The sequence below is a fragment of the Schistocerca gregaria genome, chromosome 8, assembly GCF_023897955.1.
Source record: "Schistocerca gregaria isolate iqSchGreg1 chromosome 8, iqSchGreg1.2, whole genome shotgun sequence".
In the NCBI taxonomy this organism is placed as follows: domain Eukaryota; kingdom Metazoa; phylum Arthropoda; class Insecta; order Orthoptera; family Acrididae; genus Schistocerca; species Schistocerca gregaria.
This window is the reverse complement of record NC_064927.1, coordinates 256522564-256548738: the sequence shown is the minus strand read 5'-3', so window position 1 is coordinate 256548738 and position 26175 is coordinate 256522564. Positions and strand designations below refer to the sequence as shown.

General features: G+C 40.1%; 1 protein-coding gene across 1 annotated transcript in view; it reads left to right on the top strand.

Moving 5' to 3' along the window:
- LOC126285437 (uncharacterized) overlaps positions 1-26175 on the top strand; it is a 136165-nt gene that overhangs the window by 25835 nt on the left and 84155 nt on the right. Inside the window, exons 7-8 of the mRNA XM_049984825.1 lie at positions 6686-6846; positions 25272-25563. Of these exons, the coding sequence (XP_049840782.1) occupies positions 6686-6846; positions 25272-25563 (453 nt within the window). The remainder of the gene's footprint in view (positions 1-6685; positions 6847-25271; positions 25564-26175) is intronic.

Here is a 26175-nt window from a genome sequence, read left to right as displayed (position 1 = left end):
ACTATCAGTCGCCATTTCTCTAGAACCTTGCCATTTAGATAATCTAATTTTAATCTGCTTGACTTCTAGGATTATCTGAAAGATGTTTTGATCAGTGCTTGAATTATTAATGTAGCTCTGTTGAAGGCACGCATTGCACAGAGCATTCTAAAAGTAACCCCCAAGACACTCCAGTTTTGGAGTGGAACACAACTGTTTCTCAGTTTGAACTTGGGCAAAAAAAATGCTGGAGAGCATATTGAATATGATACGCGCAAGTCTCACATCAGTTAGAAATATATGTTGTTTTGCTTTGTATGCAGTTTTTGGACCTAGAAAAACAAAAACCAATGTCATTTTGCTTTGTACACAGTTTTTGGCCTCAGTGCAAAATGAAACAGATTTCTCCCATTCAGTGTGGTACAACATTACCACTGTAGATGGGCTTGCCCAACTAACGGTGCTGTTGACTGCTGAATGTATACCGTCATGCACATTGAACAGTATGGATAGTGTAATGTGCAACTCAAATGATAGCTGTCGTATTGAGACATCTGTAGCCGATCCTGTTTATGTTAAGACGATTACAGTGCCATCTATTCGTAAATTTTTTTGCGTAACGTTTCCTCTTGTGGCAATAATATGCTATTCAAATTTTATATCACTCTAAGCAGGGGTTCTCTTGCTACATCATTTTGAAACTGGAAATTTATTTACAGTCATGCCATACACATTTCAGGTAAAGATGGTCCATTGCCATGTTTGGTTGTTTGATGTAGCTATCCATTAAGATAGTCTCAAAAGTTATGTCAGTTACTTCTTTTGTTTCACTACTCCTTGAAGATACATTCCTTGCCCCTATTTAAGATCTCGGGGTAACTCTTTAATAGTTAGGTTCCACCTATGCTGTTGGTGTTGCTTCTTCCCCACACCAGCTTGTGGGCCTTAGAGTCACAACTATCCAGCGATTATTTGGTCATCTGCAAGCAGCTGCTCATCAGTCTCTGTTATTTGGGTTGAGGAGCACTGTTTCCATAAGGGAGTATGCTGAAGGTCAATAATACATCCTTTGAGCTACCTTCCATGCTGTTTCATTCCAAATGTCACTAAGTCTCTGGAACCAAAGTCCGCCATTAACATGAATGAAATTCCATTTTTAACATAAATGCATGTTCAGGATTTTTTAGGTTCATCACATAAATCAACTTGCTTTCCGTTCCTCAGAGGCCTACCTCGCTATATACAAGTATGGTTCTTGAACCAGATTCATGTCCTCTACCTATCTTCCTAGAAGGTAACTCAAGGCGGCGGTTGCCCCCTTACTCCACTACAGCTTTATCTGCAATGCTTCCAGCTGCTAATTTGCTGTCATTGTCACCTTTAATGTATTTTTCACTCTGGCAGTAGCCTACGAGTACCTTAAGTACAGTTTTAGGCCTTCATCTCTCCAGACTTTCTCTCATTTCCACCACAGGGAATTTGGAGGTTTGATTTGCATATGAAGCATGGCAAGTTGAAATCTTTCCATCTGCTCTTGTTGTATATTTTTCTTCTTTTGAGTCTAGTCATACACATTGTGTATGTGTAATTTATCCTCAAATCTGGAAAAATGGTACATACCATATTTCATGCAAATTTATTCTTCAGGGGATAATTTTCAATGTGCTGACTACAGCAATTTGTTTAGTTTTTGTGGAAACCATTTTAATTGAAAGAGATAGAACTTACTATCATAATTGTGTGTAATGGTAGGTTTTGACTAACAAGGAGATCCTCCATACTGTAAATCACGGATTTTGATGCGCTTCAAAAATGTTGTAGAGGCACATACGCTGATTACCTGGCTATCCTGTTTTTTAGCGATGGGCTTGGATTTTGAGAAAATCGATTTTGAAGTTCATTGCGCACTTTTTATACCCGTAACATTACATGTATTCCGAGCAAGTCAGTGTAGCACAGAGGTCAGGGTTCACAGCTACCGCACTGGAGATACTGTGTTTGAATCCTGCTCACGGAGTAGATTTTTGGCGTATTTAATGGCATTTGTGATTTCGCCTTTTGGTTCTTCGTTCAACTCCTCTACTTGTGGATTTTCTTCTGATTGCACCACTGCAGAAACACTTGGTTCTTCCATTTCACAGAATTTATCTAACGCACAGCACTAGAGACGCTTTGCGAGCAATTGACACTGTCATTAGATGCGAACATTAGTTAGATGCGAGCATAAAGGAATGCAACTCGCATGCTCGTTGGCAGCAACTAGGAGCTGGGGTTCCCGTTACAGCTAACGGTATTCATGGGAGAGGGGACGACATTGGGCGGAGGTAGATTTCACGTAATACAAGAAGCGACCATTGTACGAACATTTGGAACTCCAACTGTGAACCACAAACGGAATGAATATTTGAAAGAATTAATAACTGAATATATCTTTATAATTTTTCACACCTTACACTGTTTGTTGATATTCTCTGAAATAAAATTAAAAAATTTGGTCAATTTTGGGCGGGGGGGGGGGGGGGGGGGGGGGGGAACAATGAGCAGGATTTGAACACAGTACCTCCAGCGCGGTAGCCGTGAACCTTTATTGCTGTGCTATGCTGACTTGCTTGGAATGTATGTAATGTTACGGGTATTCAAAGCGTGCAATGAATTTCAAAATCGATTTTCTCAAAAATCAAGACCTGTTGCTAAAAAATTGAATAGCCAGGTACTCACGGTAAGTAACATATTTGAAGCGCATCATTATCCTTGATTTACAGTATGGAGGGTCCCTTTGTAAGCTAATTAGCAGTTGTGGAAATATTGACACATGCCATGGGAAAGCTGTGACTACAGACTTTACAGTAACTACTTTTAATTTTTCTGAAAATAATTAACGTAATAGACAGTTAGTATTGAAGTTGGGATATACTCAGACCTGTTGCCTTCTGTGCCATTGCATCTGCCTAATTCAAAATTTTACCTGTTTACGTCCATTGCCCTAAATTTTCTGTATTAAATGGTACATTTCATTAATCATTTAAGTCACTAATTAAGAATTTGCATAATTTATCATAATTTCAAATATGGTAACTGTACTCATGAATTGGTAATCTTCTATATTTTGTTAGCAGTCTACTTATTGTGTAAACAAAGTTATTGCATGAACATATGGCTCACCTACTCTGGTAAATTTCAGCCATACAGTTTTATAATCCCACACAGAAATCTTTAGTCTGTGTCCCGAGAGAATACAAGCAGGATCTATGTGAAAGTACTCTAACATCTACGTTTCAGCATCTGCAATTATTCCAACTGAGTAACTGAGCGAGGTGGCACAGTGGTTAGCACACTGGTCTCGCATTCAGGATGATGACGACGACAACAGTTCAAACCTGCTTCCAGCTATCCTCATTTAGGTTTTCTGAGACTTTCCTAAATCGCTTCAAGCAAATGCCGAGGTGGTTCCTTTGGAGCGCATGGCTGACCTCTTTCCCCATCCTTCACTAATCCAATGGGACTGATGACCTCATTGTTTGGTCCCTGCCCCCCAAATCAACCAACCAAACAACCTTAAAAAGTACCTGTTTAACATTTTCTGTGAGAATTTGTACACATTCAGTGTGCATGCTTGAATAATACGTATAGAAATGTGTCCTTTGTCGTAGTTGGAACATTTAACATTATTGCATCATTTATCTTGTTCTCAACATGTATTAGTGAAATCTCTGTGTGAACTTCTTTGTTTGGTGGAAACATTAACTGTATTCACCAATCTGCTGTTGGTGAATGTGTTTCGAGAATCAACGCCACACTCTTATAAACTGTGAATTACGAGATGGGTTTCATGATAAGTGTTGCCGCTGAAACTAATAAGTGTTGCCACTGAAACTAATATGTGTGTCACAAAGTGAAACTAAAAAAGACTTGTTGTGCCCGTTATTGTTCAACATAATTCAGTACCCAAAGTTTTCAGTTTCAATACAATGAACTTACACATGCTGCCGAGAAGAACGAGATGAGGCTCAAATCGTGTTTGAAGCATTCCATGTCCTTCGTAGCTTTTTTAAAGAGTGCCATGTGGACTAGTTCCTCTTGTTGTGAGGTGTGCTAACAAGGGGACCATATTTTTGGATAACTGCGATCCTAAACACTGAGTCTCGGGTACTGTACAGTGTCGTTAGAAAGTGTCTGAAAAGCTTAAAAGGGTGTTTAACCAGTGAGGCTCCTGAGCAAGCAGATTCAACCAGCCTGCAAGAGACAGTGTTGCCAAATATGTTCTTCGTTCCGTTTCTTCAAACCGAATAGGAGCAATACAGAAATTTGATATTGGATGGAATCGTGTCAAACCTGAGCCAGTGACTCAGCAGTTTTGTTCGCTACCGTGTACACTATGAGAGCAATCTACATTAATGGTATCAGCTTGTGTAGCAGAGTTTTATCTGCTAGTCATTGGATCATTTTTGGAAATCCGAATCAATATTTCTTGTGGTACTTGCCAAATGTGCTCTTTGTTCAGTTTCTTCAAACCAAACAAGAGCAATACAGAATTTGGATATTGGATGGAAGCATGTATCTAACCTGAGCCAGTGACTTGGCAGTCTTGTGTGCTACCATCTAAGATGAATACAAAGGGTATTCAAAAACTTTTGCACAGTCGTCTCTAATTTTTTTATTTTTTGCATGAGGAGAATGAAATTTTTTTGTGAACTTTCTTGGAACATTTAGCTATACATTGAGCCTACTCAATGTAGCCTCCATCAGCTGTGATGCGTCTGGCCCAACATTCTTTCTGGTGATTGACTTTTACACCATCGCTTGACACAGGAAATAAGGTCTTTCTCACTATCAAATGTTTTACCATGCAGGTGGGCCTTCAGACAACCAAAGAGTTAAAAATCAGACGGAGCCAAGTCTGAACTGTAGGGAAGATGAGGAACAATTTTCCAACCCTTTTCCTGATTTTCTTGTGTGTCATAAGGGCTGTATGGGGTTTGGCTTTGTCATGGTGTAGTCTGATGAGCTGACCCTGACCCTGAAGCTGTGGTCTGTGGGTCTTGTGGCAGATCACAGCTTGTCCAGTGGCAAACAGTAAAGGTTTCAGTTAATTGTGGAGCTAGGTTCCAAAAAGTCAAGGAAAATGACACCACACTGATCCCAGAAGGAGGAGGCCATCACCTTTCAGCCTGCTGTTTGTGAAAGTCTTGGTTTCTTCTTCCGAGGGGAACCCAGATGACGCCAGTCTATGGATTGAATTTTGCTCTCAGATTTGGACAAAAAAACCATGTTTCATCCTGGGTAATGACACCATCAAAACACTGTCGCCACTTGTCAGTAAAGGTTTTCGTGAGACCCTTCCACACATTCTTCATCATCATTTCTATTTCTCTAGTCAATAATCTAGGAATCTAACATGCACAGATTTTTCTGTACCCCAGTGACACTACACTATCCAATGACAAACAAGTCATTTTAGCAAGCTGTCATGTCATCACACATCCATCATTTTGGATGATTTGATCAGTGGTCTCCTTATTCACATCACTCACTGCCGTCAGTAGTCTACTGCATTGTGGATTGTCCAGTAGAGAGAAATCACCTTGTTTAAACCTATGCAACCACTGCTGGATGGTGCTGCGATGCACTGTGTCCTCCCCATAAACAGGGAGCAACTTCCTGTGAATTGATGTGGCAGAGTCATCGCCGGACTTGAAGAGGAACTCCATCACCAACCGATGTCACAACCTGACCTCTGTTTCACTGTCCATTATGGCTCACCTGTAAATAAAAAAAATTACTTTTATTTACCAACTTACAGCTAAATGTTCCAAGTATGCTAAAAAAATTTAATTCTCCTCCTGCAAAAAATAAAATTAGACATGACTGTGCAAAACTTTCTGAACGCCCTTTGTATATCTTAATAGAACAAAAACAAGGTTCATGCAACAATGAACAATGTTTAAAGGAAGATAGATAGGAGTGCTACTAATGTCAGTGATACAAATTAGAAAGTCAGATGCTAAATAAGTCAGGTGTTAAATAACATTTTGAAATTTGTGGTAAGATCTTATGGGGCCAAACTGCTGAGGTCATCGGTCCCTAAGCTTACACACTACATAATCTAACTGAAACTAACCAATGCCAAGGATGACACCCATGCCCGAGGGAGGACTTGAACTTCCGATGGGGGGGGGGGGGGGGGGGGAGCAGCACGGACGTGACAAGATGCCTCAGACTGTGCGGCTGCCCCATGCGGCTGCTAAATAATATATGGAAATAAGTTACAGTAGTTAAAAGGTAAATAAAAGCAGGATTGGTAATGGGGCAAAGTAAATAATTATTAAATTAGTTTATCACAGTGTACAGTGTTCTATGGTACCAGTACCCACACACAAATAGAACTAGAGGCTGTATGAGTTACGTTTTCATTGGGTTGAATGATTATGGTGTGTGTATATTAAGTTTCATTGCCCCCCTCTCCCCACTCTCCCCACTCTCCCCACTCTCCCCACTCTCCCCACTCTCCCCTCTCTCCCCCTCTCCCCCCGCTCCCCCTGCTCCCCCTCTCCCCTGCTCCCCCCTCCCCCTCCCCCTAGCTAGAAAGCTCTCACTTCTTTTTTTTTCTTTTTAAAATTGTAAGTGTCTACAGACATGTGGCTATTTAAGTACTTCAAACATTTCTACTTTGAAATGAAATATTGTTTGACAAATTATTTTATTTCAGAGTGGTCCACAGTGCTGAGTCAAAGGTGTGAAAACCTGCAAAAAGATGCCGAGGTCATTAAAAACATTAAGTGGAGTATATCTCAGCTTCATAAGTCCGTTACCCAAAAGAGAAATGGAACACTTGGAAAATGTTCATCATATCTCAGAAATGAACCATTGGTGAGTGAAGTTGTGATATTTGTTGTTCGATACTGCTGATGAAATAATTCAGGCTTTGCCTTAGTTTTGCATCATCTATATTCTGTAGCGTTCTAGGGGTAGGAATGACGTCAATGCTTGACCACCCAAGAGACGCGGGTTTGCTGACTTGGAGATTTGTCGCGTGTCTGACAGCTGAAGGCAGTATTAAAACAGTATTACAATGTTAAACATTTATTGTCCACAAAATTCAGCATTTGATGCTTTCGACATTTAGGCAGCCAGTGTGGGCAAGGGTGGTAGTAGTTTACCGCTGCAGAATGCAATGGTCAGCATTTGACATGCAGTTGTTAATATATCAGTTCAATAGCAACAACATCATAAGGCCGGTCACCTCGTATATGTTAGTGCTATGTTGTGTTTGTTCAGAATGAGGCTTCACACAACTTTTGTGAGATGATAGCCAGAGAATGCATGATCCTGTTCTAGATGATATATAGGCAAGGGATCTACCAGCTTTGCTTAGAGTACGTGAAATCATTCAGTGAAGTGCTGTGGTCCTCTGCCAAGAAATACTGGCAACACTAACATCAGCCACAGGAACAGATGCGAGTGGCAGCAGTGGCTTACCCTCATGGCAAAGGGTAACGAACTGCCCCCAAGTCCTACAAGTGAGGTGTTCAGAGAGCCTACTGGATAGTGATGGCCTCAGCTATCCATCAGTCTTCACGTTTAGTTGGCACTGTGGCTATCAGTGACCAAGTTCCTCTTGATACAATAGAAGATCAAAGGTTACTCAACAAGCAGAAGGTTGACTGACACAGGCCTCTCCACTAAACAGAATAACAGCACAGAACATTAATAGTATTTACACAGGATGAGCTTGTGTGCTCTGCTACAGTGGGGTGGTTATGACATCTCTCCAGGGGGCTTCAGGTTTTCACAGCCCTCTTTTCTGCCATGTCATTAAACTCCTCAGTTGCCACGTTGTCACTTTGCTACATTGCTTCCTAGAGCCCTCAGCCCTTTCAGGGTGTCAAAATAACTTCTGTGTTCATTGCAGCTCCATCAGCAGTCCTTTCTTGCCAGCATTCCACTTGGCTATTGAACCGTGCTGCTCCACTTCCAGCATTGCCAGTGAAGAACTTTGAAATTTTTCCTGCAGTAGTAATTTGCTGTGCAACAATTCAGTGATGAAACTGTGCAACAATTTAGTGACAAAATAGTTATGGAAAATGTTTCGTCTCCCTATTTGTATGTATTCAAAATTTGAGAACTACTTGAACAGTAACAGCTTTCTTCATTGACTAGATAGTAATGACACACGCTTTCTACTGACTGAAAGGAAATCCACAATAGATACCAGTTTAGCCTGAATGTTTTTTCAATGAACAGATGTATATAATTACTAACAAACCTGGCAATGCTTCACAATTTGTAAATACACTGAAGTGCCAAAGCAGCTCATAAACCTGCGTAATATTGTGTAGGTCCCCCGCAAGCATGCAGAAGTGCTGCAACACGATGTCCCGGAGAGAACTGACACAATGAATACTGCAGGACTGTCCATAAATTCGTAAGAGTACAAGAGGGTGGAGATCTCTTCTGAACAGCATGTTGCAAGACAAACCAGAAATGCTCAATAATGTTCGTGTCTGTGAGTTTGGTGGCCAGCGGAAGTGTTTAAGCTCAGAAGAGTGTTCCCGGAGCCACTCTGTAGCAATGATGGTTGTGTGGGGTACCACATTGTTCTGCTGGAATTGCCCAAGTGTGTCGGAATGCACAATGGACATCAATGGCTGCAGGTGATCAGACAGGATGCTTACGTACATGTCACCTGCAAGAATAGTATCTAGACATATCGGGGGTTCCATATCACTCCAATTGCACACGCTCCACACCATTACAGAGCCTTCACCAGATTGAACAGTCCCCTGCTGACATGCATGTGTTCCTGATGCTAGCAGTGCCATATTCTGTACATTTACATATCTCTGTATTTGAATAAGTGTGCCTATACCACTTTCTTTGGCACTTCAGTATATGTACAGGACATGGATAGGCACCCTAAACTTCTTTCCTCTCTGTACTTCTCCTGCCTCTCTTAGTCCATTTCCTCCTCCCCCTCTCTCTGTGTATTACCTCTTCCACCCCATTTCTCCATCTCCTCCCACTCTCTCCTGTCTGTCAGTTGACTCATTCCCATACTCTACATCCATTTCCTTTCCCCCCCCCCCCCCCCCCCCCCCCATTCTTCCTCCATTCTCCCTTTCCCTCCACTCTCTGATCTTGAGTCTGGTTTACTGAGATCGCAAATGAAACCCTGATTGGGAATTGAAGTCACTTAAAATGAATGAGCAAATCGATTCAGATGATTGGTATGTGGGATATGAGAAAGAGATCTCTGCAGCCGCTAGACCAGTCAGGATAATACCTTCAATGTTAGTACTTTGCATATTTATAACCTGTGAATGGCAGGATTACAAACTTTCTGACAAGTCAGATTCCGTAGTAGTTTCGATCGTAAGACTGTAACCATAAGTACAACTTTACTATTTTCTATGAAACAGATCGAGTGGGACCCTGTCTGGGTGGAACTGTATGAGGGTGGTTTGATAAGTCTGGTACATTTTCATGAAGGAATGGAGCGTTTTTGTTGTGCCCTTTATGATTGTTAAGCTTGAATATTCCGAAGTTCGTATAAAGAATTTCAACCTGTACAGTGTATAGCTCATTGTTGACAGCTGTCTGTGTTGGTCAGTGTGTTGGCTGCAATTGAAAATGGATAGCTCCGAGTTTTGTGCTGTTCTTAAACATTTTCATTTGAAAGTTGGACTGCTGCAAAAAATAAAAATGGAATTGGATGAAGTTCACACAGGCTCTGCACCTTCATTGAAGACCATTTACTTATGGTTTAATGAATTTAAATGTGGTCACACAAGAGGCAAAGACAAAATGCACACTGGCCATCAAGTTGAGATTGCCACATAGGAAACCATTGACAAAATCAGTGATTCGGTACTGCAAGACTGCCAAATAGAAATTTGTGAGACTACTGTGACTGTAGGCATTTCAACTGAGCAAGTGCATATCATCATGCATGGAGAATTGTATGAAGAAAAGTATGGTGTGAACTGAGCAAGTGCATATCATCATGCATGGAGAATTGGTATGAAGAAAAGTATGGTGTGTGTGTGGGGGGGGGGGGGGGGGGGGGGGGGGGGGTACAATTGCTCACAGTCAACTAAAAGTGCATCCATCACAACATTCAACACAATATCTGGTGATGTTTAATTGCAATCTGCAAATTTTTTTGTGCTGATTTGATGAAAACCTGAATTCATCATCACACGTCAGAGTGGAGACAGCAGTCAAAAGAATGGGCAGAGGTTGTTGAAAGTGCCCTGAAGGGGGCACAAACAATTTTGTGAGCTGCTAAGGCAAGGACCACTGATTTTTGGGATTCCCAAGAAATAATCCTCATGGATTACGTAGAAGAAGGCAGAACCGAATCATGACCACATTACACTTCATTATTGGGTCATTTGAAACTTGCTTCCATTGAAAAAAGACCAAGGTTGACATGGAAAAAAGTGCTCTTTCACCAGGCTAATGCACTACTCCACACATCAGCGATAACAATGGTGAAAGTACATGAATGGGCTTTGAATTGGTTCCTCATCCACCCTATTTGCCAAACTTAGCCCCAGGTGACTTCTTCATGTTTCCTAACTTGAAACTTTGGCTTGCTGGGAAGAAATGTTAATCAAATGAAGAAATGAAAGATGCAGACAATGAGTGTCTTGCAGAGTTAGACAGAAATTATTTTTCCAATGGGATAAAAAAGCTGGAGGAACTCTTTGGTCAAGAGTATATCTGTCAAACGAGACTGTTGAGAAGTAAAGTGAATTGTATTCGAAGCAAACAGTTTTTCTCTCGCCTTTTTACCAGAGTGTCAAATCATTCTCGTATGTTCCTAGTTCTTATTTGGACGCCCGGCAAATCTAATCAATACTGCCACTCAAAGTGGTGGTATGTGTATCATCTGGGAGTACTCACACCCACTCATCCATATAAATGAGGGATGGTAATCCTCCTGATAATGAAGTTGCCTGTAGTAAGAGGCTCAGTGAGTCTTAAATCAGATTGTGTACTTGTAGTGTTTTAAGAGGAAGGAGGGGACATTTTGAAATAGTTTATAATAATAGCTCATGTTTGTCATGGTGTGCTCACTGTACCACCATCACGTGAGTCCACCGACAGTGTGACACTCACACAGCTTAATGGTGGACTGCTGTCTCCTCTCTCCTTTTATGAGATTTTAATGCACACAATGCGCTATGGAGATCAACACCACTTACTTTCAGGGGTCAGCTATTCGAGACTGTCACACAAACTGAAATCATTATCTTGCTGATCATTGGTTAAGCTGCGCATTTCAGTGCCCTACAGGGTTATTCTACAACTGTAGACATCTCCTGTTGTCACCTGTGCTAGCAGACACTGCTCAGTAGGAAGTGGATGATGACCTCTCTGGTTTATGGAGCAGATCATGAAAGGAAGCTGCTCAGATGGTCGTTCAGAAATGCTTAATGGAGGCAGTTAGGTGTTTTTAAGCTGTGTGAATATGTCCAGGACTGGCGGATCACATTACAATAATCATTCACGAACCTGAAGTCAACAGGAACATTTAGGAGGCAACCTGTCCCTTGGTGGAATGATGAGTATTTTTCTGCATTCAGAGAGAAGAGGGCGGCTATGCAAACATTCAGCTGATGCCCTAAAGATGCAAATCTTGTGACCTTTTGAATGGCACCATCGAAGGCGAGGAGAATAATTTGAGAAAGTAAGCAGGGGTCTTATCAAAAGTAACTGAACTCCATCAACAAGTTCACACCTACAAGCAAAGTATGGGAAGAATTTCCAGGTGGAAATCAAACTGTCAACAGCAGCTGTATGACAGGAGGAGGTGGTCTTCCATTAGGTTTTTAATGAAATCTATCTGACAGAAATACTTCCCATTTCCTGGAAAGATCTGGTTCGTCCCGATTTTAAAATCAGGGAAGGATCAGACTAACACCAGTAGTGGCTGTATTATTAGTCTCAAAAACTGCATAGGAAAAGCACTGGAATGTACTGTTAACCGGTGCCTGGCTGGTTGCTAATAAATAAATCTCATTCTGGATTCATGGTGTATTGCCCCATACTCAATAATCTGATGCTGCTTGATGTGGCAGTCAACAAGCCTTCCTAAGTAAGCAACGTGTCAGTGCCTTCTTTAATTTGGGAAAGGCCTTTGATACTTCCTGGAGACATAGTATTTTGTTGCGACTCTGCAGGTGGTGTTTCCATATATGTCTCACCACTTCCATACACTCCTTCCTCTCAGAAAGTTATGTTAGATACAAGGTTGAGGATGTCCTGTCTGACCATTGCAAGCAGGAGAATAGTGTCCCTCAAAGTATTGTTTTAAGTTCAAGGGTATTACGTTGGTGTTGAGGAGTGAGTCCCATAGTGTGTCCTTGGACGACTTCTCCATGTTCAGCACATCTCCCACTCATGCAACAGCTACTTGGCAATTACATTTGATAGTAAAGTGGTTGGAGCAATAAATTTAAGGGAAATGTGAATTATTTGGTCTCGACTTTTGATGAAAGGCTAATGTGGCTACCACACCCTAAAGAACTAAATTGAGGTGCCTCAAGGTTTTAACAATCCTTAAATGCCCTTCTGCTCCAGCATCATAGAACTTTTGTGAGGTGCCGGATTGAATATGGATGTCAGATTTATATGTGACTTTGTGCTTCATACCTAAACATGCTGGACACGATTCACCATGAGGATATTAAGCTGTCAACAGGAGCTTGTTGCACGAGTTCATTTGCTAGCCAGTGTGCAGAAGCTGGTGAGCATCCACTGACTATTTGACGTCTCCTCGTGGGCACGCCAAGCATATAGGGCTCCTGCCTGTTCCAAAATTGCCAGCATCCAACTCCATTGCACAGCCACCACTTGAATGGCTATTTCATAATCTTCTGTGGACAGTTAGGCCATTTGGGACTGTTTCAGGGAGAGCCTTGAGTTGTTACAGGTGGAGTGAATTAGAGTCCAGCCAAAGGTGGAGTAGATCCCCTAGCTAGTACAGAGGCCCACGGTATGTCTTGTACGACTATCTACAGTAAGCATTATACTCCAAATTATATTTTTAAAATAAAATTTAATGAGATTTTAAATCAACACTCGGATTTTATTTTACATTTATGTGGATGGTTGCGAACAGGGAAATTTTATCAGCTGCTCTGTCACGTTCCCAAACATTTTCCTTAGAATGGGGTTCCCAGAGCAGTTTTCAATTTGTTTGCTATCCTAAGGGCACTAGAGCATATGAGACATCACCGTGGAAAGGAATTCCTCATCTGCTCTATCCCCTTCTAGCTTTGAGCAGTTGTACCTAGTAGATTGTATGGTGCAAGAAGTGTGGGATGTTCTTCTCTTGCAGAGGAACGATTCAGAAATTACTTTCTGTTGAGTTCCAGGGCATGTTGGGGTCCAGGGAAATGAATTTTCTGATGCAGTTGCCAAGGAGGCTTGCTCCTTTCCACGTCCTGCATGCTGTTTAGTCCCTCACAGACTGTTACCACATTTGTGAAGTGGAAGATAGTGTGTTGGTGGGAGACTTAGTGGCTGGAAGTGAAGAATAATGAGCTGCATTCATTGAAACGTTCAGAGCAATAGTGGCTTCACTCCTTCTGACCATGAAGAACTGAGCCAGTAGAACTTTACAATCCTTTGACTTGTGGATTTCTCTTACGTCACGAGGAACCCGCAGAATGGCACAGGTGTGGAACACAGCTCTCGATACAATATATGTTGAGTATATTTTATGATTACCTGTGACCTGTAGACAGATCTGTAGCTCCCACATGAGCAGCTCTGCTTTAACTGATAATGAGGTGAGTGTGTGTTGAGATTTTCTTTCATGTCAGTACTACTTACCAAAAAATTGGGTGTGAGATTTAATGTGTTGCAGTGCAGCCCAGTCACCCATTATTTCTAAGTACTCACCCAGCCATTGTCATCTGCCCCCCCCCCCCCCCCTTTTTTTAACTGTTTCTGGATATCTGTCTATTTTTGTGTGGGGATATAACTTGGTTTTAAATTTTATTTTTGTTTTTAGTAGCTTTTGACCCACATCATTGTTATTTACGCCAAGCAAGGACACTAATTATGTCACCACCTAGTACCTTAAATCACTAATAATAATAATAACAATAATAAATAAGAAAAATAAGAAGAAGAAGAAGAAGAAGAAGAAGAGAAGCAACCTAGTGAATTGTAATTCACCTCTATGGGGAGGCAGCTTACAGACAATCTTTGAACTAAGTCTTTAATGTTACATGACAGTCTATGACCTTCCTTATAATGAGGAGATTGGATTTAGAGAAGCACTGTATCAAGTGCAGGTTTGTTTGAATCACATTGTTCCAATGAACATTGGCCATTTGGCTACCTCCTGCTTACGGACACTTTGCCAAGGCAGTATGGTCACATAACCTAGGGCCTGGCTGTCTGAATAAGCACCAGCTGTTGGCTCACACCAGCAGATGCTCCTGGCTGCCTGCCAATCATCACTTGAGGTGGATAGTAGCCAGGTATAAAAGGTGCAGGAATGTTACAGAAATGATAACACACTCTGATACAAGAAATAAATATGGTTTGGAAATATCAGGCAATATGTAAATAATTTAGGAGTCAAGGAAGCAACATACGAAATAGTAGAGGCTTTGACATTGATAGTCACACAAACAAGAATAAAGACTTCGCTAGCTTTTGTACAAATCTTTTCTCGATTTATAGTGCCGACATTTGGCTACAGCTACATTGTGCCACCTTGGTACACAATAGTGGGACTGCAGTTTGGCATGTATACAGGTGGAGGGGCAGTGTTGGGTGGATTGGGCGAGTGGAGAAAAGAGTCATGGAGGGGGGGGGGGGGGGTGTATAAGTGTGAGTAATGGCTTGGAGAGAGGCAGCAGGTATAGGAGACAGTAATGTGACACACAGGTGGAGGGACCAGTGAGTTTGTGCAGTTCATGATGGTAGTGACGTGGAGGGGTGACAGAATAGAGGAAGGGGAGACTGGGAAACGGGATGTGGGCACAGGGGATTAGTGGAGATTGGGGCCAGGAGGATTATGTAAATGAAGAATGTAGGCTTCCATCTACTTAGTTCAGAAAATCCGATACTGAGGGGGAAGGATGCAGATGACACACATTGTGAAACACTCATTGAAATTGAGCATATTGCATTCAGCAGCTTTGTCTGCTTCTGAATGATGAACTCTGCTCTTGATCATAGTTTTGTGGCCCTGCCTCTGACAGTACAGGATCAGCTTGTAAAGTGGTTGGAACAGAATGTGCCAGATGCGTGAACAGGGCAGGCCTTGCACCTGGGTCTTCGCAGGGATATGACCCTCGTGGCATGTGATTGGGAGTGGGTGTACCATGGGGATGGATAAGGATATTGTGTAGGTTGGAAAGGGGGGGGGGGTGAGGAGCAGTGTAATATTACCACTTTTGGAGGCGTGGGAGGGACAGTCAGCAGACATCTCTCATTTCCATGCACAGTGATATAGATATGGTGCTGGTGAATGATATGGTTCAGTTGCTCCAGTCTGGGATGATCTTGGGTGATGAGGAGGGTGCTCCTTTGTTGTTAGTTTTTGGGGTGTGGTGTATTTTTTGAGGGGGGCGGGGGAAGAGGTTGAGGATGTGACACAGAAATTCTAGTTTGCAGATGAAGTTTGGGGGATAGTACCTGTCTCTTAAAGACGTTAATGAGACCTTCAGCAGACACACACAAAGGACATCCTCCCACTAACAGTCAACAGTACTAGATCCCTTCCACACACAGAATTATTCCCATAAGTCTGACCACCTTTGGATGACACATTTGCAGGGATGCCCTTGCTTATTTTTTCACAGGAATCCAGTTTACGTGACCAGACATTCAATTTTTGTGCCTCATTAACTACAAAACTTTTTCTACGAAGGGTTTCCAGAGAAATTAGTGAAGGATACCATTAATCTTCTACAGATATAAACATTAAACCAATAAAAACCAGACCATAAGATAAACTAGTAAAAGGTTTGATGAAACTACTTTCTCAAGAAAAATTTTATCATGTTTATCTGGAATCAGCTGGATGTTGCTGGCAAGTGTTGAGCTACCAATATGCTAAAATAAGGTGCCAATTCTGAAAATATAGTGAAGAATAAAAAGACATAAACAGTGTAAAGTGCATGGTGCGTCTAGTGCAGTAACTCATTGTTAACTTTACCAGTATGAAAAAATCCACTCATCAGGCCATTTGCTGCTTGGTGGTACAATTTCATACTTAGAATTGAGAAACATAAACCTCAAAAGTGGTGTCCCTCTTCCCGTCCAACACAGTTATTATATACAGAAAAAAACACCAAAAAACAACTCCTAGCCAGTAAGTTCAGTCTTGAGCTTGTCCTGATTCCAGCACATCTTCACCCCTGTTCCTCTTGCCCTCAAGAGCCCAGTCATCACCATACAGTCCCAAGCCACAACCAAATTAGAGAACATTAAAATCTACCTAGAACAGTTCTAACCCAAATCTCAAAGGAACAACCACCTCCTCCTCCTCCTAATCCCCCCATCCCCCTCCACCCAAAACCTTTCTGGTCATGAATTCCTCGCTTTCAGCATTGCTTCTCAGTTCTTCCTGAAAAATATCATCGAAATCACTACTGTAGTACTTGATATGGAGGAAGATGTAGAAGAGGGCAATGTCAGATCTCTGGTTCTTCAACACACAAAACTGTTTCTAATGACTCAATTTCTTTCATTCATACTGAGCTGTAGAAAGCCCTTCAAATAATAGGCCCTTTGTAAGGGGTCACAACACCATAAACTTCTACCCATAGAATTTTCTCATATCGAAAGTATTGAAGAGCAGTCTGTTGTAATTACTAAAAACCATTCAACAGCCAAAATCACTTTTTTTCCCCTTGTATATGTATAGTGTGTTGCAGTCACTAGGTGACTCTTATATTTGAACCATGTAACAGATCATAAATAATACTCTTTCCATATTTAAAATTAACTACTTTAGTAAGTGATTGGTCTTAAAGAAAACTAAAGATCACAAAACTGTACTTTACTAACAACTGAAACATATATTTAATTCTTTCAATCCCTTTACAAGTTCTTATTATTGCATGCTTAATAGGGAAATTAACATGTTAACTATGCAATAGTTTATTTCGTTGATGTGGCGCTTACATGCCGCAAACACAACAGGCGCATATGAACGCTGCTGCAGGTGGGGAGGAGGCATCGGGAGCAAGTGCCCCCGACTATGAAAAAGCAATCTTGGCTGTTGATTTTTACTTTCTCCTTACTTACCAAAATACAGAAAACAACCTGCCTTGTCATTGTTGATGCAACTCTCTTTACACTATCACAACACACACAAACACACAGCCTCTTCGCCATAGAACTCTACCTCTCAACGGGGACTTGAAAGTCTTTCTAAAACCTTGTTTATGCCACACTAGTCAACTTTGTTCTTACCTGTAACTGCCATATTTTCCTGAGTATAAGACCCCCCTCCCCTCCCACCACCACCACTACCACCACCCTCCCCGTTTTTAAGAAGCTCCGTGAGAAAAATTTATTTTTTAACATAGTGAGACTACTAAAATGTTACAAGCATGTATTAATGTAAGTTATGTGCCTGAAAAGTTACTATTACTCCTATTCTAAGCTCATGCCATTTATTGGTTGTCTCCATTTTGATAATACAAGAAGAAATAAAATGAAAAGATTGTTTACATTAATTTTACTTCACTACCTCTTTTGTTTAGCCTGTCATCGGTCGTACCACTACTTTTGTCATCATACTAACAAGGAAACAGTGAAAGTTTTATCTTCGTTCTCACAAATATTTGGATGTTTCTTTCAAATATGGTGTGTTTTATTTTATTTTTGAACACACAGTGGATTTTACTTCTGTATTGTCATGAGAATGTAACAATGTCATTTGCTACAAAAACTTACTGTCTGCCCGCCACTCTCTCATTGGCTGTGTAGAATCTGCTGATGACATCCCCTTATTATTTGTGCCACACGTCATGGTAAGTGTTGACAACATTGCTGCATTAAACAAGTAAGCAAGCAAGCCACTGGCCCCAGTCTAGACTTAGTATATCCTCTAGAAATGTATGCTGTTGTTTAGTATTTAGCCTATTTTAAAGCCAATTAGAGTACAAATGGAGTCAGGCAAACTACAGTTTAAGCATGGTGGATGTTCATAAAAAGCCAAAGTACGCAGTGTAAATTCACATGGTTGGCAATAAGTCGATATCTTCTGGCCGCTCCCCACTCCCCTCCCTACAGTAATTATAGTTCTTGGGTAAGCTCGAATCAATGTTCACCCTGCAAGCCTTTTGCAGTGCTGTGCTTGAACTACTATGAAACATGGATGGCTATATATTCTAGGATTCAGGTCATATGTATCAACAGCAGTTAATACGTGAATAAAAGATTGCAATCATGATTCAGTCCAATTCTCAAACTACAGCTCGTCCCGGGATCTAGTACTATCTGTTGGTACTATCTTCGTAGTGGGTCTTTCTGCTATAAATTATTCTTGCGATAACAATTATAGACAGTTTAATGTGATTTATTTTGTTTGCTAGACATTTAACTTGTAATTAATTTTTCTTTTTCATTTCATCTGAATGTTACCATGTTCTAAAGTTCATTAAAAGCTGGTAATGTTTTCCCCCTAGTATTCTAATAAGTGAACAGCTACTTAATTTTCAATGCAGTGTACTTCATAAATCGTCAGTTTCTCATAAGCAAATAATCTACTGATATGGGTTCAGAATCATGTAATGGTTTATGAAGGACAAGATTTTCACCTTTGAATGTTACCTTTAATTAAGAAGCAGCATAAATACATGTATACGTTATCTATATGTGTATGAGAAATTCTGTTGCAGACCTATTCAAAGACAACAGTTTGAGAGTTGATAAGAGTTTAATGTTGTCAATTTTTTAAGCAGAGCATTGTATTGTTATATTTCGTAGTTTCTCATGTCGCCATCCATTGCACTAGTGCTGCTAGTCAAATATTGCGTGATAGATCAAACAAGATCAATATTCTATGAAGAGCTTCTGTTTATCAGCGAATCTCGAGCCTATTCAAACGAAAGTATTGTTTGCGAAGTCCTACATGAAGTAATTGTTGTTTCCTCAAATACCACAGTGTGTGTGGGACACACATTTCCATTAACGCAAGTTTTGTTGCGTGTCTATTAGACATAAATTTCGAAATCTATACTCCTACTTCTGGTGCATTGAACTATGTGCAGCTAATTGCTTTCCCCCTTAGACATTCAGTTAAGTTACACTTCTAGCATTTTTGTAAAATGTTTTACTAGAGGAAAAAATGGAGCAGGTTCTACCTACATCAGAAAAAGAAGACAAACAGAAGTATTGGGAGTGGATGACCCAAATTTTTAAGCAAAACTTGCAAGGATGTGTGAAGTAGAAGATGTGGAAGTAGAGGATTTATTTTCTGACGAATTCCAATTGTGATCCTTCCTTTTCTCAAGAAAAAGCAACCTCCAGATCTTCCTTCCTCTGATGAACAAGAATGAGTTGCAGGTGTTGACTTTTTCTGCACATGTGAGCAAGCACATAATGATATGTCAGTTATTTTTGTTGTCAAAGGTAATAATGGATTTTGTTGGGAATCAAAAGAACCAACTAAAGCTAGATGAGAATCTCATGAAAACATAATCAGAGTAATACCAGGTAAAACAAGGGTTGTTAAAAATTTGGGTGATAATCCTAAGATAGAAGATAGTTGGTCTTCTGATATTTGATGATAAACTCATAGAAGTAATTGTGAAATGGGAAAATATTAAACTGGAATGGTACAGAAACAGGATTGAAGTACATGAGCAAAATAACTACAAATCTGCTGATCTGTATGAAATAAAAGCACTTATGGTGCTTTGTATGCTAAAGTCTAGGCACGAAGATATGGTATCATTTGTCTCTACTGACTGTATTGGAAGACCTACATTTAGAGGTGCAATGCTAGTAAAGCGGTTTCAAATCTTGGTACTCTGTGATTTGATGACCCTGAAACAAGAGAAATACAGAAAGAGGAAGACAAATCAGCATAAATTTCAGAAATTTTTTTCCAAATTCAACTGTTGTTGTTGTTGTTGTTGTTTGTGGTGGTGGTGGTGGTGGTGGTGGTGTTTTTTCTAAAAGAGTTCCATTATATGAGTATTCATGTAAGTAATTATAGAATTGTTATATGTTAAGGGGGTTTATGGAGTTATTGTTCAGTTTGTTCATTGTACTAACAGATGAAAATCCTACTTCGTGAGAAAGCAACATGTATTTCGCTTTCTTCGTTACCATGTCTGTCAGATACATACTTCCAGTTAACTAATAAAAATCATTCTTCCTATTAAGTGTTAAATGAAATTGGTGAAATGGCGTCCCCTTGTCTTAAGCCCAGTGAAATTCTTAAAATTTTCAGTTTCTCCTACAGTCGTCTTTATATGACAAATTTTTGTTTGTAAACATTCTAATCAATGTGGTTAGCTTTGTTGGTATATTAGATTTCCTTATTATATTAGGAGTATATGTCAGTGCATGCTGTTGTAGGCCTTCATGAAATTAGAAATAATATATGGGCATCTGCATTGATTTCCCACACCTTCTAATTAAGCTGTCATGGAGTAAATAAATGATCTAATGTGAATGTATTTTTGCAGAAACTGCATTGGTAGTCAACAATTAGTTCTGTTGTTGGGAGCAGTCTGTTGAATAGGCATATTGCTAGGCTTTTATAAGTGACATCCTGTAAAGCGATCCCTCTGTAGTTATCACAGACAGGGGGATATTCTTCTTAAATATGAGCATATTATTTTGGTTTTTCAGTCTGCAGGCATGATTTGGTCTGTTAAAGAATGTACTTCTAATTCCAGTTCAGGTTCTCCATTCTTTAATACCTCATTGTATATCTGGTCTTCATCCCAAGCCTTGTTATTCGTTAATTTATTGCTTGCTGTTCTATCAGGTTTGTGAAATTTGAAGTAAAACTATGAATCATTGTAGTTGAACAGCTGTGAGAAGTAAGTTGTCCATCTTTTTTATGCCACTCATGTTGGTTAGTATTTTCTCATGCTGATTCTTTATAAACTTTTCCCCTTATAGTAAATTTACCAAAAGAGGTTTTTTTTTGCCCTCCCACCTTCCTTTATCACACTGTTTGTGCGGATACAGGCCTCATCATTTTGCGTGACCTCTACCCCTGAGCTGGCAGAAGAGATATCTGCAAACAGCAAACAGGGAGGAAAAGTTGGTGATAATATTGGGGGGGGGGGGGGACAATTGGGCTCTTCTGAAGTGAATAGCGGATTGAATAGCATTTGATTTGCTATTCTGAAGAAAAATCAACATTTAAGGTGATGAAGATTAATATCAGACCTATAAATAGCATAACTGCGCCACACCACCTCTCTGTGGATTAGTGTTTAAACTAAGCAGATATGTCTGCACAGTGTCACGTAAAACTAGGAGCCTTCCTAGCTAAATAAAGTAATTGTATTACCATGTACAAAATGTTTTACAATACATACAGTTATATAATATGTGAAAGGGAGTTGATTAAACAAGTGTTATTCTACAGTGCTTTTTTAAATTGTATGTGAAATTATATGTGTACTGTACCATCACAGTTTATGCAGTCTACAAAATTCTCCACTGTAGTCTTCTTACGAAAACTTACATGTGCCAAGATTGCTTTTTTAACATGTTCAGTACATCACTAATTTTAGCAATATAAATTTCCACTGTCAGATCAATAAAACTGGACAGTGGTAGCCACATCAAACAGTGATCAAACCATTCCATTACATGAACACACAGTGTGCATAAGAAAGTCAAGACATTACAGTAACATGCCGGATATGCCAACATTATGCATACACAACTTAAAATTTCTATGTTATGAACAAAACAGATGCACACCGCATAATTTTGTTCCATGGTTTAATGCCATTTTGGCTGCAACAGAGTAACTGATTGATTTTCGAGCTGAAGACGGCTGTTTATATTGCCAAAACTAGTAATCCACTGATGAGTCAACATAGTTACGTGGCAAGTAAATAAGTTTTCATAAAAAGACTACAGTTCAAAATTATAGTAGTCTCCTGCAATGACTGATTACGTCAGGCATGTCACTAACCACTATAAAGTTCTGTTGCACATGTTTGTAAACTTACTTGAATTCTATGCTGTACAATAGCAACTATATCTTTACAAATATTGGTACGTAATTACAAGGTGTAATTGTAGATTTCTCTCTCCTACATGTGGTTATTGACAGAAGTAAAATTATCTATGTAGCAGCTTTTGGTATTTTTCAGTACGTGATTCATTAATTATGTCAGAGTTGTGGCTTGTGAAAAATTACAAGAACAAATGAAACAAATTCTGCCTTTTTACTGGGAAGCATTCTCGAAAGAAGATTTTCTGTGACACTAGCAACAGCAGCTTTTGTCTGGAGACTTTTGACCAGTTGGTTGATTGGTGTCATGATACACATTTGATTCTCTCTGTGGGGAAAGGCATTCCTTATACCTTTCTTCAGCCAAAAGTTCACTCTGTTGGCTCTTGCAGAAGTATCGAGAGTTCGATACAAACAGTTGAAATTCCAGATACCTTCAGATGGCAGGCTAGGGAAGAATTAACATGCAGTTAGATAGTATTAAACATGGAGAAAAATGTAGAAACACCACGAGAAATGCTTGCTTTTGCATGAATGCAGATATTAGCCCAGCCTGTAGGGTGTGCTGTTGTATTTGACCATGAGCGGCACCTGTGTAGTGACCTCAATATGTTGCAAGTGTCAGTTGTCATAAAAGTGTTCTATACAGATGTGATTGCGTTACATTGGAACTATGTGAATTTGAACATGAGGAAACTGTTGATGCTGTATGGTGGTTGCTTCCATAAGCAAGGAAGCCAAAGTGTCCGATGTTTCAAGAGGCACCATATCTAAGGTTCATACCGCATACAGGTATCGAAGGGAAAGCATCATTCGTCAAGTCACAGAGCAGACAAAAGTGTGTGTTAAATGATCATGGCCGGCAGTCATTGAAGATGATTGTGATCAATAATGAGCAGAAGGCAGTAGCAATAGTCATGGCAGAAATGAAAGTCATACTCGTGAGCCCTGTCTAGAAGAGAGCTCCATAAGCTGGCAATTAACAGAGTAAGCTGAAATTACAAAACCATTCATCAGTGATGCAAATACACGTAACAGAAAAACTTGGTGTTGAAACTATAAAAGAAAAAATGAAAAAAAGTAATTTTGTTTTCTGAGTCATCTTTCACACCCTTTCTAATTTTTGACCAAGTTTATCTCCCAAGAATGAAATATGGCAAGATTCTATGATAATTTGGGCAACCTTATCGTGCCCAGAATGAGATTTTCACTCTGCAGCGGAGTGTGCTCTGATATGAAAATTCCTGGCAGATTAAAACTGTGTGCCCGACCGAGACTCGAACTCAGGACCTTTGCCTTTCGCGGGCAAGTGCTCTACCATCTGAGCTACCGAAGCACGACTCACGCCCGGTACTCACAGCTTTACTTCTGCCAGTATCTCTTCTCCTACCTTCCAAACTTTACAGAAGCTCTTCTGCGAACCTTGCAGAACTAGCACTCCTGAAAGAAAGGATATAGCGGAGACATGGCTTAGCCACAGCCTGGGGGATGTTTCCAGAATGAGATTTTCACTCTGCAGTGGTGTGTGCGCTGATATGAAACTTCCTGGCAGATTAAAACTGTGTGCCTGACCGAGACTCGAACTTGGGATCTTTGCCTTTCGCGGGCAAGGCAAGGTAGGAGACGAGATACTGGCAGAAGTAAAGCTGTGAGTACTGGGCGTGAGTCGTGCTTCGGTAGCTCAGATGGTAGAGCACTTGCCCACGAAAGGCAAAGGTCCCGAGTTTGAGTCTCGGTCGGGCACACAGTTTTAATCTGCCAGGAAGTTTCAACTTTATCGTGGATTCAATGAGTGCCATGGGGACTTGGTGAGGTCCCATTAATGCCAAGGTTTATGTGACGATTTTGGCTGGCCGGGTCCATCCCATGATACAATGTTTTTTCACCAATGGTGATGCTATGTTCCAGGAAGACACTGCTATTGTTCATACAGCTCACATAATCCAGGACTGGTTTCGTGAGAACGAGGATGAAGTGTCGCATCTCCCATGGCCACCATAGTCACCAGCTCTCAGTATTATTGAGCCTTTGTGGTCTGCTTTGGAGAAAAACGTGCATGATCGCTATCAGTCTCCACCATCATTACTTGAACTCGACCACTGTTTTGCAGGAAGAATGGTATAAGATAGTCCTGAAACCATACAATACCTGCATTCACCCGTCTGGAGACAACTGGAAGGTCTTTCATCGGGTTTCCTATGCTGTACTAGGCATGGTAATGTGTTTCATTTCTGGTGCCCTCATATTTTTGTCCAACCTCTGTATCTTGCAGCAGTTAGACGAACATTGTCCTCTTCAACCATAGCTCTTGGAATGCTCTGAGTGAAGAGTATTATTTTGGGTACTACCATTATAATGGTGTCTGAAGACAGTTCATTTTTTTTTTTTTTTTTTTTTTTTTGGTAAATAGGCTGTAAGGCTGATAAATATTTTCTTCCACAGATGTCCTCAGGAATTTGACATTATCTACTTCCCTAACTTACTGATTTTTGTTGGTAATTTGGGAGTTCGTTGTTTTGGATTGCTTGGTTTTAAAGTATTAATTGGGCTTTGTCATCTTTAATTTTAATCCATTTAGATAAACTAATATTCTAAACTGTTTTTAGTATCAGTGATTATTTGGGGAATTTGTTTTATTGTTCCATTTTCAGTTATTACAAATGCATCATCTGCAAATTAAACTGCATGATATTTTATATTCTCAGGTGAATTGAAAAAAAAAAAAAAAAAAATTGTATTGATACAGAACAGTTATCTTTGGGATTCCCTGTGAAATCATTTTCGAGTCTGGCTTTTGCTGTGCTGGGGGAGCTTACTTGTTACATACATTTATTCCTCTGCATCTAGTTTGGCACTGGGTGAGGCCTGTGATTGTTAGATAAATCCTTCATGGAAGCATTTGAAAACTTTTTCATAATTTTTTCACATTTTAGACATTTTTACGAGGCATCTTAAATTAAGTTTGTTGCTTGAGTATGAAGGATAGTTGATCAGCACTCAGTTCTCTTGCCACAGATAATAATATACAGTTGTAAATTGTACAATGTTGCAATACTATATATAAAGATGTAAAATGCCACTTAAATTGCTGTTGTAGAATGGGCGGTTTCCAGAAGATTTCCTGAATAATTTGCTTAGGCAAGCAGAAGAAACTTTAAATGCACGTCGTCTTGAAGGTCCTGCAGATCTGTCACCATACATCCCTGAGCTAGAGAATCTGATAAAGGAGTTTAAAGAAATGTTGGATATTGTGTCTCACTGTTCTCAGTTCATTATCCAGTTGCACGATGAAACAGAAACACAAATCCCACAACTGGAAGCTGCCCTTTTCTCCGATGAGCAGCTGGAAGTGAAAATTGTAGAAGACGAGGCTGCTGGTTGTGGGCACTGTAAGTAGGCCAATACATTATTAACTACTGCTACATAAGAAAAATTAATTAGTTGCTTTTAATTTTTCAATTCCTGAAGGAATTAGTTAATGTATGTTGTAAAAATTAGTACATCATATTAGTTTCGTGTAGGAGATTCCTTAATTAAACATGACTCCAAATTTTACATTCGGTCATGTTTACAATTTTTTATCGATAAGATTGAATATTAACAACCTAGACAGATGCACCACACATGAGCTGATGGGGCGAATTCAAATAATATAAATGAGTTGTTGATCAACTTCAAAACTGGCCAACTGCTCCAGTGTGTTGGTGTGTAAAAAGTGTTTGTCATTGATTTCACCCAGTGCAGTACTGTATGGTATTGCTTTCACATTCAACATGTCCAAAATAGGCTGAATGTTTCCACTGTCTTGTATAACAATGGCCTTGTGAGAAAGGTCAGAAGAGTGGGTAGAGAGTCAGGGCACTCTCTTGCCCTCAGGGTGGTAACCTGTCCCTAAAAGTTGGAAAAATCAGCAGCAGTCAACAGCATGTGGATGCAGAAGGCAATGGAAATAACTGCAGTAAAGACACACAAAGTGTATCCAGAGGATATATGGCCTGTAA